This window comes from Lycorma delicatula, chromosome 2 (assembly GCF_047948215.1).
Source record: "Lycorma delicatula isolate Av1 chromosome 2, ASM4794821v1, whole genome shotgun sequence".
NCBI lineage: Eukaryota > Metazoa > Arthropoda > Insecta > Hemiptera > Fulgoridae > Lycorma > Lycorma delicatula.
In genome coordinates, this window is record NC_134456.1 from 7,809,515 (window position 1) to 7,823,352 (window position 13,838).

The following is a 13,838-nucleotide window of genomic DNA, read 5'->3' on the forward strand; positions in this document are numbered from 1 at the left end:
GAAAAGTAATATTTTATTAAATAAAAACAAAACTGAAATTTTTTCAATGGATGAATCGCTCTCTAAAATGTACATTATTTAAAAGTAAATTATATATGAGTAAGTAACATTATTTTAATACAGATTAAGGAGCACCGACACTGACACACATAGTACTTTCCTGAAGCATTTATTGAATTAGTAATAGAGCTGATATTTTATTCAGTAGTTGTAGAATACAACGAAATGGTTCATATTTTTACAAAAAAATATACAGCTGTGAGTGCCACTTATTGGTTTTTTAACCGACTCATTGGATGGAGAAGATGACTGCCCAAGACAGCTGTCAGTAAGTTTGTACTTTCAAATGGCGATTGATAGGGGTGAATTGTGGTTTCATTGTTTCAGGTTTATGCTAACAGACACAGCACTCTTTCTTAGGTTATTTTTATTATTTTGGCTCATTTTTGTTGTGTCACTGTTCTTAAAGAACAACTCCATAAATGCTTTGGTTAAAACAATTCTGTATGTCTATGGCATAACATAATGATATTATATTGTTTTAAGAAAGATAGCTAAACAAAAATGTAACTGCAGAATAAAATCTAACTTACTTAATTTCGACTGTTGCAAATTTTCACAACTCTTTGATGTTTCTTTTGATTGCTGTGATATGTTACTGTTGTTGTCAGTTGATACACGTTTTGGAGATGATTTATTATAATTATCACTGTCTGGTGATATAACTTGTGGATGAATACTGTTAGATAACCTACAAGATAAATGACAAATCAAAAATTAGTACATATAATTTTAAAAATGAATACTAAAATTAATGTGGAATGAAAAACATGCAGAAAAAATATTACATTGACATCATTATCATACTTCTGAGCAATACACACACATACCTAAACAAAAGCAGTACAAGTCAATGGATTACATTCCTCACACTCATCAACAAATTACATCTTAATTTGTTTCACAAAAAATATGCTTAAATCAAAACACTTATATTCCATGAGTTAACTATCCAAAACAGATAACTGCAAAATATGTAAAAAAAAAACCCATCATAACTGATATAATCAACATTTAATCACTCCACAAAACCAAAGCATGGAGTTAATTCATTAATGCAACCTATGACAGCTGAAAATTATACTTAATAAATTAATGTAATAAAATACTTAGTATATGCCAATAGTTTTTACTACAAGTGTACACAACATGCTATATAAAATAAAAAACGCATACAAAACTGTCATTATACTCAGAACAAAAGGTTATTGTGTTACTTTGAAAACCACCTAACAAAATACACAAGATTACACAACATTATTAAAAAACATACATAATGAAAAATTAATAGATCCACAAGTACATAAATTGACTCTACTAAATTCAAGTCTGCTTAATTGAATGGATATTTATCCATAGATAAACTAACATGTACATGGACTACTTAAATAAGAATCAACCTTCAATGATTGACCACAGGATATAAATTTTACAAGCAGGACATAAAAGTTATGAGCTAAACATACTTGAAGAGTACAAAATTTAACAAATACAATATACACACACACATATACAATTTGATCACACAATAAACAGTTTTCCTAATTACTTAAGATAAGTACTATTAACAACACTGTCATCTGAAGTATCAGTGAAGGATGGTAACTTATAATTCTGAAAAGATCTTTTGAAAGTTTATTTTTAAGTATCTAGAAAACTGATTATATTTTATAAAGTGTACATCTCTTTTCATACTGATCTACAGGATTAATTAAGATTTATAAACTATTAAGCTGAATTAACTAAAACATTAAATAAATGTTAAATACAGGAAGTTCACAAAAGATCTTAATAGCTTTAAATGTAAATAACAATTTAAATATATGTGACGAATGTTACATGGGGAGGAGATAACTTAAGAGCAGTATTCAAAAACTTTCACTGATACCATTCTTGGTTTTGTGGAAGTGACATGTACCTTGTAGGCAAAGTAGAAGTAAATGCTTATTTCACTCAATAGTAATCATGAATGCTAAAGAGAAGGCGCAGTTTGTTAACTGATTTGTAGAAATGAAATTGGATAAAGTGGTTCAATGTAAGCTTAGAATGCAATAAAAAAGATCACTACTTTCACAGCCTACTATTTACGCATCATATAAAAAGTTTAAGACCAAGGAAAGTACTTATTTTGGTATGTAATTAAAGAAACTGAAGAGTTCTTACCAAGAAAAGAGTCCTTAACACCAAGAAAAGTTGCAGGTGGTCAAGTGCATTGATGAAAATGTCAAACGAGTATAACAAGCATTTGTTTGTATAAGTAAACATAACAAGCAACACATGAATTAAACATTCCCCATTCAGGTATTCATAATGTGTTAAGAAAATATTTAAAAATGTGTCCTTACACTCTTCAATTTCTACAGACAATTACACAAGAAGATACGATTAATTGTAAGAATTTTTTTATTACCAGGATTGATTATTTTGGAAGATGAAAATTATGTTAATAAAATTGTTTTTTCTGATGAACCTACTTTTCATTTATCAGGAAAGGTAAATCAACAAAATATTACAATTTAGGGCTTGGAGATCCTGGATTTTAATGCTGAGAATGTTTAGACATCAGAAAGTTTATATGTTGTGTGACAAGCGACAGAGCAATCAGCCCATTTTCTTTTATGAACAAATTCAGACAGGCAACATATATTTTGATATTTTTTTGAAAATTCTGCCTATCCTAAATTAAAATATTTAGAATCTAACATCATTTTCCAGCCCGATGGTATCTTGCCATATCGGGTATATCAGTTCGTGAATTTCTGAACCAACAAATTTCATAATCGGTGGATCAGTAGTGACTGTCCAACAGCCTGGTCACTAAGCTCACTGGACTCAGCATATTGCAATTTCCAATTTCTTTATACAATGTTTTGTCAAGGATTGATATATAACTTCTGGGTTGCTGACATGAAAGAGCTGAAGGCAAGAACTATCACTGCATTTACTAATATTGATGCTGTTATGTTGCATTGTACCAGAAGTTGGATTACTGTCTAGACAATGCTTGTGATTTCATACAAAAAAACTTTAAAAAAATTATCTATCTTATTATGAAGAACTATAATTGTAGGAAGTATAATGATGCATTTTTTATAATCTAAGTTGTAAAGATGCATACTCTATAATTTAAGAAAATATATAACATACATAAAAAAAATTATAAAATACTTACAAATACTATACTATACTTATAAATACTTACTTATACTTACTTACTTATAAATACTTACTATTAAACAAAAGTAGAAATCAATAATGTTTTGATAACTTATTCATTTCTAAACGACAAAAATGTTCAATAACGGTTACTTTATTGTAGACAAGTTCTGTAGTATGTGAAGAAATATGAGTGATTAGGATAATTAAACTTTATGTAAAATATTCTACGATTTTCTTTTAATAAGATTTTACATGTTACCCCATAAGATGCTATAAGCCTAGTTACAGGAGATACACTAATGTAAAAAGCTAACCTTTAGACTTCTGTTTCAATGTACTTTCTACTGGCCAACACTGTATGAACATTTGCATCCAAATAATGGTATCTGAAACTAGATAGTAAGTCTGGTTGAAAGGCTTCTTCAGAAATATGTTACATTTGCATTAATGTTTTTTCTTGGATCAAAGACAGGTTATTTTTTTATAAATCTTTGATTTATGGGAAAAGTTGCAGAAAGTTAGTTCTATTAAGTAGTGCAACCATTCTATAACTGTGATTCATTTTGTAGCCAAAAATGCACTTAAGGCACTTTTAAGGCACTTAAAAATGCCAAGATGGAATATACTAATTTTTATTATTCAGACATTTTTCAACAAATTCAGATTCTCTCACTCTTTTGTGACAATTTGGAAAGATAATATTGATGTTTAATTTTTTGACCTTGATGTAACCTCTGCCATCAAGATTTATCTAACAAATAAGAAAGCAATGAGCATAATCTTTATTTATTATTTGATTTTTGGTTTAGACTTCTTTCATAATTGGCAATTCTGAAGTCTCCCAATGTATCTACTGCCGCTTATTTTCTGGATAATATTGAAATATTCACGTCTCATCATATGCAATCATTTTTTAAAGCAAGACTGGTTTGCCAGACTTTTCTATATGGTTGATAATATATCTTCCTCCTTTCCTTTTATTCTACCATGAAAAATTTTAGAATAATTTTTTTGCTCACATTTGTAGTAAAAGAAAACTTAATTTTTTATAATTTTTTTCAAGTATATTGTCATTTGAAATTTTTAACACTTACTACTTTTATTTCAAGTAGAGTACATGAATGAAGGGTTGAATCTATGTAAATTTTATACATTTTTACTAGCTTAACCACTCAATCTGGCACATTTTTAAATTAATTTTTTCACATAAAGAAACAGGAAATTTTCAATTATATCTCTAGAAAAGAATCATATAAATAAAACTGTGTAATTATTAATGAAATTAGATTTTATTTAAAATAAAACAAATTACCATCTGTCAGCTAATGCAGGTACACCAATTTTGTGAATATGAGACAAAGTAGCTTGTGCTTGTTGTACATAATCAATATCTGGCCCCACAATACCAACAGCTCTAAAACAAAAGATTTAATAATAATAACATTTAATAACATAATTTCATAATAGTTTTTATTTATTGTAAAATCAACATAGCTAGAAATTTTGTTTTTTTGTAAGAGCACGTAAATAAAATGTACTTCAAGAAGCAGAATGTGGTATGATACAGAGGTGTCCTTGGTCCTTTGCCTTTCCTATTTTTTTATTAATGATCTGCCAAAAAATCTGGAACCATTCATTGTTCCTCTTTGTAAATAGCATAACTGTATCTATATCTGAAGATAATTAATTAAAAGGAGTTAAAAATTCTAAATTAGCAGACAAAAAATTATTTATTGGATGGAATGTAAATATAACTTTTAATATGAATAAAATCGTTGCTGCATTATGCTTCTGCGATAGATATAACGTTACTAATCGCTTGCATAGAATTGCCATTAATGACAATAATCTTTCTTTTGCCAATAAAGCCAAATTTCTTGGTGACAAATTCTCTTGGTATGAACAAATTGATTTTGTTTGCAACAAAATCAAACCACACTGTTTGCTTTGAAGGGCCTTAATAAAACGCTTAGATATACTCCCATCTGAAATATAATACCATCTCTTGGGTTACATCACAAATCAAAATTCTGTCCCCGCATGTATGAATCAAGTAGAATGATATTTACAAAATTAAAAATTTGAATTTATTTTTACTGATTATATTACGAATATGCAATCTTTGCTAAAGGAACAGTCACTTATTTTTAAAAAATAATATAATACCCATTTCTATCAAACTAGCAAAATATTTTTGAGTAACTCAACATAATGCTTTAGCCTATGAGAAAGGACTTTATTATGCTCCCATTGCTATTTTTAAATTAAATTACCAAAGTATTTAAAAATTCTTCACATCGATTTTTACTTAAAATATAATTTAAAAATTATCTTACAGAAACAATATTATTTTGTTTTTTTTATTTTATTTTAATATTTTTTTATTTATTTTTCAATGACTTTTTTTAAATAGTAATTAAAAGATTACAAAAAAGACTGCTATATTTTCTGGATCTTATCCAAGAAGTACACAAATATATACATCCATACTTTAATTCTTTAAGTTCTTGAGGAGCATACAGTTGCAAAAGAGCTAAAATTCAAGCTAGAACTAGTTGCAGAAAGTCATTTATTGTTAAAAAAATAATAATATCTTCCTTTATCAAATCGGACAACACAACTTTTTTTAAATAACTCAATGCAGCACTTTGACAAACAAGAAAGGGTGGAAGGGGCAGCACTTTGACAAACAAAAAAAGGCAATTGGAGCATAATAACATATTATGCTCCTATTGCCAATTTTAGTAAATTACAGAACCATTTAAAAATTCTTTCCAAAAACTTATTTTAAATACTACTTAAAAATAAATTTATATTTATGTATTTAAAATACAATTTGATTTTCTTTTTCAGAAACAATATTACTTGGTCATAAAATTTTTAAATTATACTATTTTAAAATACCCTGAATTTTCTGCACCTCCACTTAATATGCACATTAGTATGTTCCCAAACAATTTTCATTAACATCTTTTGAATTGTAATTTATTTTTTATATTTATTTACCTTAATATTATTTCATGTGTTTATATTTTAATTAATTAATAATGATTTTAATACTTTAATCATATTTATTAAATTTCATAATTAATTGAATTATTAAGGTTAATGCTACTCTGATCAAGGTTCATGTACTGTGGAACCATCAGGTTGGAAGAAGGTACAGTTTACTCTTTAAATAAGGATTCATACTTTTATTATACTTCATAATCAAGTGCATACTATGAAAACATAAACACTACAAAAATATACTGTAAAGAATGCTACTGTACATTTATGGGAAGCACTGATATTTCTATATTTACGTTGTGACCTAACGTAGTCACTTTGCTACTGTTGAGTGCAATACATTCATGGTTCTTACAATAGTACCAGTAAAATTTAAACATTATGTTAATATCTTTGTACATGTGTCCTATTCTTGTGAGGTGATTTGTGAAAATCGATTCTATTGGTGTAATGTTGTTCTTTACATCTATGTATAAGTGTGCACCCAGTTTGCCCAATTCAAATCAGTAAATATATATATATACAAACCAATAAAACAAGTTATGAAATCCAAAAAAAATCTTCATGAGATTTGAAGCTGAGTCCTATAGCATCATGTAATAAATTGAAAAATTCCACATGGTTTAGTAGGTGATGATTTAGAACTAGCATTTAAAGCAAATAGCTACACAATTATCATTTGTTTAGTGATATTTAAAAAAAATTCATTTATTGGAAAAACCAATGTTTTGTTAACAGCCAATATAATACTTACAACATATTTGGACAAAGCATACTTAGAAAAAATGGTAACATTAAAATAACAAGATATGTAATAGAAACATAGAAAAAAAACATACTCAGCAGAACATCCTCCAGCTTCCAATAATACTAATAACAACGCATTACCCTGTAACACCAAACAAAAACCAATTATGAATGGATGGATTTATTCTGTAGAAATTTTACACTTTTAAAATAAAACTAAAAAATTAAAAACAATTATATATAAGTAAACTAACTTATACATAAATATAAACAAAATCAAAACTAAGCTAAAAATATGATTTGCAGTTTTGTAATATGGCAACTACCTTAACGCCTTCTTAACCAACCACCTTCAACCAGGAAAACAATAGCTAAAAATATATCTCTGTCTATCATTAAATTGAACTTAAAAAAATCTCAATGGGTGGTCATGTGGTGACAAGTAGTGGATTTGTTTAGCAACTCTCACTCAACCATTCTTAATTTAGGATTTATGGGGCTTACTATACCCCATATGTTATCAGTGTAATATTCTTGATAAAACATATAAGGGATAATGAAAAACAGTTTGTGTAAGAATTACATTTTGGTTAAAATTGTAGAAAATTTTGAAGGAGACTTTAAAACTGCCAAACTGAAACGGGTAGAATTTAAATAAATAAGGGACTATGAGTAATTTAATGACTATAAATCATCTCGAGTGGTAACTAAAGACAATGACAAATCCAGATAGCTGTCAATGTCAACAATGATAATCATATTGAAATAGTGCATGGCCATCAGTGAAAATGGTCAGTTGAGTATCCTTGAAATATTACAACATATAGAATTTGTAAAAATTCATATCATATTATTCTCATAAAAAACAGAATATGCCAATACCATTCTGCAGTAAAATCTATGATATGTCTCTTGACTAGAACAGAAATAAAAAATACAATGATGTTGGTTTTGCAATTATGATGTAAATTTTTTCAAAAAATGTTCAACAAACTTTTTTTAAAAATTTTATAACAGGTAATGAGAAAATAATTGTTTGAGGCATGGGCAGAAATTCATAATACTGCACTACGACAATGCACCTGCTGCACATATGCTGTTCCTTTGTCGATACTTTTTTGGTGAAAAACATGATTGTTTAATTCCGTCGTCTATTCTTCTGGTTTGGCTCCTGTAGATTTTTTATAGTTTAGGTCTAAATACTAAACCTTTGTTGTAAGGAGGCTCTTTCCAATGTTGAAAGATTTTCTTATTAAAAAAAAAAAAAAAAAAAAAAAAAAAAATATGAAAATTCTGATGTTTCGCATTTTAAAAACCTGCTCAATCTAGTGTTTGGAAAAAATTTTCAAGTAAAACAAACACAGGAATTTCTCTCTTATTAAATAGAATATAAAATTGTATCCAACCCTTCTTGAAATGTTAAATCTACAATTAGATAATCAGACTGGAGAACATCAAGCAGGATTTAGAAAGATCTTGTCCAGAACAGATTTATAATTTAAAGTGAATAATTAGATACTTAAAACTAGCTAATAATAAACTAAACTTGATTTCAGTAGATCTATAAAAACTTATGATTCTACCAATACAGATTCACTTTTCACAATTCTCAAACAATTTGGGGTAGATAATAAACCGTTTGAGATAACTAGATTAACACTAACACAACCTCTAAAATTAAATTTCTGGAAATCTTTCAAAATTGAAACTGGAGTTGGACAATGCGATGGACTAACACAATTTCTTTTCAACTGAACTTCAGAGAAAGTTATTAGGAACAAAAAAGTTTGAACAACTGAAGTATCTATACAGGATGTCTAGCTTTTGCAGATGATTTAGTTTCTACACAACAGACAATTCTAGATAATAGATCTAGAATTAGAAAATGCCAAAATGAGTTTAGAATTTATCAAGGAAATAACAGAAAAAAAATCAACAGATCTCATTTGAAAAAAATAATATATCTTCATTGATAAAAAGGCACCAAAAGTACTAAAACAAGTTATGGAGCATAATTAATTTGCTCCATAGGTCTGAAATGAAAAAGGAATATTACGTAAAAGTTTTATGGTGTTTAAGGGATGCTATACATGGAAAGAAGTCTGAGCTGAGGAAAAACCAAAGTTTTTATGCATCATTTGTTAATTGCCACTATCTGGTAAAAATATGAGAGAACTATTGAGCCACACCTACTCAGCTCTCCAGATCTTGTCTCTGTAGCCTTTTTTCGGTTTTTCTATTGAAAATAACCTTTAAAAGATGTCATTTTCAAGCCTTAAATGAGATCAAGGAAAATGGGATATAATATAGATGTGTGCTTTTCCAAAAACGCATTCCATGGGGACAAAAACCCATTCCAGGGGATACTAAAAGTGGAAGAAACGTTGAGAGTAATGAAATGTAAGAAACAGGGACTTCTTTGAAGGAGACAAACTTATATAAAGTTGTAAATACATTAATACAGGTTTTATTATACAAGTTCAGTATTTTTTGAACTCACCATCAAGAATAATTCAAAAAGATAAGAATGTTACAAAACAGACATCTGACCTGGCCAACAATAAGCAGAAACCATCTGGCATTTGGAGGACAAGGAACACTAATACTAGCTGTATCATTAGTTGAATGTAAACCTCTGTTACAAGACGCAGGATAAACTTCATGCCATGTAATTAAACTTGATAAATATTCCTGACGTGTCAGATTTAACAATCCACGCTCTCTACACCAGGAATTAACATCAATTAAATCTTCTCTAGCCAAATGTGATGATAATAAATATCCCTGCAATATTCATGAAAAAATTATTAGTGTAATTATTAAAAAACATACAAGAAAAACAAACTTGATAAACGACAAAAGACAAATAAAAAATTTTGAGCTTTCATTTCAGAAGATCTTTTTGAAGATTCTGTTCTGCATTTGCATCAATTATGTAGCAAATTTAAAATATATTAACAAAAAGTATATGACACTGTTCTGTAGTAAGAATTTTTGATGTTGTCACTAGAGATGTAGAGTTACAAGTTGAAAATATTTGTATTCACTAATGGTCCCTATAGTTGTTACTTGTCACTAATATTTGCTAGGTAGTTGCAAGTAGTCGCTAGTAGCCGTTAGAGTTAGCTAGTATTTGCGAGTAGTCTAGCTATTGATTGGTAGTACCAAGTCACTAACAGCAACAGGTAGTTGTTAGTAGTGGCTAGACTCTAGCAGTTGCTGGTAATTGTAAGTAGTTGCTAGTACAGCATAGCCACCAGCACTCGTTATAAGTCACTACTCATTAGTAGTTGCGAATGGTGGATGGACAGTTGCTAATATTCACTATTCGCTTGTACGTGCTAGTTGCTACTAGTCATACGCTTGTAACTGATAACAGTTGCTAGTTGAGCCTAGTCGCTAAACAGCAGCTAGTTGCTGGTAGACGATATCAGTTGTTAGTACAGTCTAGTCACAAGCAGTCGTTAGTTGCTAGTAGTCAGTCAGTAGTCCTAGTAGTAGTCATTGGCAGTCACAAGTAATCGATAGTCGCTATAGTGGGTAGTAGCTAGCAGTCCCTAACAGACGTGAGTAGTAGGGTGTAGTTACTAGTGAGTAATCAGAGTAATCGCTAGCAGCCATTAGAAAACACCAGTAGTTGCTAGTAATTGCAATTAGCATGTTTTCGATAGTCGCTAGAAGATGCTATTTGCTTGTACTTGCTAGTAATGAGTGGTTTCTCTAGTAGTTGCTAATAGAAGCTAGTTGCAAGTAGTCGATAGTAATCGCTAGTTCTAGAGGTCGCTAGACGAGAGTAGTTGGTAATATTCGCTAGCAGTGGTTAGTCGCAAGATTTCGTTTATAATCCCTGTTGCCTACTAAGAAAATGAAATATTTAGGAGTCTGGTTTGACCAAAATATTTGCTTTTTTACACATAAGGAAAACCAGCGAGAAAGCAGACAGAACTGCCATGACTCTGGAGAGTCATGGTGAATATTGTAGGCCCTCGACAGAAGAAAAGAGTGCTGCTTGCAGGAGTTATAACCTCCATAACATGCTATGCACGCTCAGTGTAGTGTGATGGCCTGACTGTGGACAGAAGTAGGAAACTCAATAGAGTTACGTGATGCATCGCATCGCGTGTGGCAGCAGGCTACAGAATGGTGTCAGCTGTGCCATATTTGTGATATCTAGTATCCCTATATTAGACTTGAAGATAGAGGAGCTCTTGGTGAGAAGGAGGGGTACTCCGAAGGTGGTTACATGATACACCTTGTTGAACCAGATGGCAGGAAAGGTGGGAGCAGCAAGTGTCCACTGGACCTACACACTGATTCCTGACATCAAGAGGTGGATCAACAGGAAACATAAGGTGGATTTTTGGGCAAATCCAGTTCTTAACTGGACATGGGTCGTTCAATTTCTATCGGGAGACAATTGGAAGAGTTGATTGCGATACATGTAATATTGTGAAGCTAAGGACATGCCCGCGTATGTGATGTTTCACTGCATCTAATGGGAGGAGAGATGGCTCTATTGTAACATCACTGGGCCGCTTAATGAGGGATGCATTGTGGAGCAGATGCTCTTTTCAAAGTGCATTTGGAATGCTGTAACCAAGATCTGTTATAATATCTTCAAAGTGAAGATGACTGAAGAAGACCAGCATGGACAAGTCTCTGCATAAGGAGGATTCATCGGACTGCTTCGGGGAGGGGGACAGCTCAGCAGCTGAGGCATGGGGGCCCTATAGGGCTGCCTCTGTTGTCAGGAGAAGCTGTCAGGACTCCCCTGAACATGGAAAGAAGACATCTACGTGTGAATGAGGCTATGGGTGTGTAAGTGTGAGTGTGCATCTTGGGGAGCCTGAGGTATACAAACTTAGTCACTTCTTTGTTCTGTTCTGAAAATGATATAAGCTGAGGTGTTCAGGCTCTATCAAGCCTTAGCTGTTATGTTGCTGCTCCCAATAAGAGGATCTTTGAGGTATACAGGTTCTCTTGAATCTCACTTGTTAATCAATGTTCTATTAGGATGAGTATGAGGTATTCAGATCTATTCAACCTCTTGTCTTGATCAACAAGGATGCTTCTTGTTGCTTCCTTAAGCCTACCATTATGACTATGACAACTTGGTTTCATTAACTATTAATGTTTCTGTTGTTTCTTGTTGTCAATTGAGACCTTAAGGCTTTATAGGCCCAGTTTTTCCTTCTTAAGCCTTACCTTACTTATGGTCGTTTTTCTTTCAGAAAACAGGCTTTTTTAAGTCTAAGCTGAGCTGCGTGAGGCTTTGGACTGCTTATTTTCTGCCACTGTAATGGCAGGTGAGCTTGTTCAAATCTTGCTGTTAAGGCACCTAGTGCTCTTTAGTCTTGCCTTGTGTTGCGTCTGGGTAGTGGGTGGCCTGGTTGCCGGGATTGGGGATCATCATGGTTTCTCTTCTGTGCGGCTTGGTTTCCTTTCTCTGGATGTCTGATGACGCAGCAGGGCAGCATGTTCTGAATGATGTCGAAAGGTTGATATCAGGATGTTGCTGACAAGGGGTTTTTTTTTTTAGTCGGTCCTGGCTTGATTAACCTGGGTCGGTCTAGCTAGAGCCTGACATAACCGCATATGGGTGAGTTGTGCTATTTGCGAGCACATTTTTTTGCCTCCTCCTAAGTAAAAACAAAAAAAAAGGATCTACTAGTGAATATACCGACAGCTAGGGACTCCTGGTGAATAGCAAATAATAGTGACTATTTGCAACTACAAGCCAGTATTGGCTACTCGCAAATTCAGTGACTACTACTTGCTTATTACTACTTACTTATTCTAGTGACTTGTAACAAATACTACTGATTAATGATTATACACAACTTCTAATGACTAAGCAACTACTGTGATTACTAGGGACTGGCCACTAATACCGACTACTCATGATTTCTAGCAACTGGCAACTACTCGCGACTAACAATTTACTAGCGTCTACTACAGACCATGGACTGTAGTCTACGACTATTAGTAAGCATTATTGAATAGCGACCACTTGTGACTGCTAGCGATTTTTAATGGCAACTAGTTACACACACACACACACATATGTGTGTGTGTGTAACTATATATACACACACATATATGTGTGTGTGTGTGTGTGTAACTATATATATATATATATATATATAGAGAGAGAGAGAGAGAATGAGAGAGAAACTATGTTTATTAAAATTAATAATCTAAATTGATGATTTTGAACCTTTGTTTAAAATTAAAATAAAAGTTTAATCATGTTTAATTATGCTAATTAATGAATTTTCAGAAATAAAATCAAAATCACAGGGAAAATGTGATAATGCCAGTACAACTTATAACAAGTATATTGTACTGAATAGTATTTTATACTCAATCAAATGACTTTTGCTACATTCCAAGATAATATTTAGGTAAATTAACAGACCAATAATCTGTTATTTGTAGTCTAGTACATACTCATATAATTAAGCAGCCATAACTAGTATACATATGAGGATCACTCTTAGAGTAAAGAATGCTTTTGTATCATTTTAATATGCAGGTAAATTTTTATCAATAATTAATAGCTTACTGTTGAATTAGCTCAGTCTGAGTCAAATTTTGTGACTATAAAAACATTTTTAATTTTCCTGAATGTAAAATGTATAAAAAACAAATCATGTAAAATGTGACCAACAAAGTTACAACCCGTTATTAAATGTGAGAAAGGTTTATACATAAATAAAGGAATTATATAGTAATGAGGTTATGAAAGAATAAAATGTTTTTTAAATGGTGTATTGTATTCAATAAAGTTGAATGTTTATCATCATAACTGTTCTGTACTGTTCTCTTTATGCCTGAAGAACCCAAGTAAAAATAATTGACAA

The 13,838-nt window shown here is 31.1% G+C and overlaps 1 protein-coding gene across 1 annotated transcript in view; it reads right to left on the bottom strand.

Moving 5' to 3' along the window:
* The window catches only part of LOC142320459 (protein inturned-like), a 79,801-nt gene that overhangs the window by 26,070 nt on the left and 39,893 nt on the right, over positions 1-13,838 (bottom strand). Inside the window, exons 13-16 of the mRNA XM_075358251.1 lie at positions 9,526-9,759; positions 7,068-7,117; positions 4,532-4,633; positions 594-751 (exon numbers count right to left, since the gene is read on the bottom strand). Of these exons, the coding sequence (XP_075214366.1) occupies positions 594-751; positions 4,532-4,633; positions 7,068-7,117; positions 9,526-9,759 (544 nt within the window). The remainder of the gene's footprint in view (positions 1-593; positions 752-4,531; positions 4,634-7,067; positions 7,118-9,525; positions 9,760-13,838) is intronic.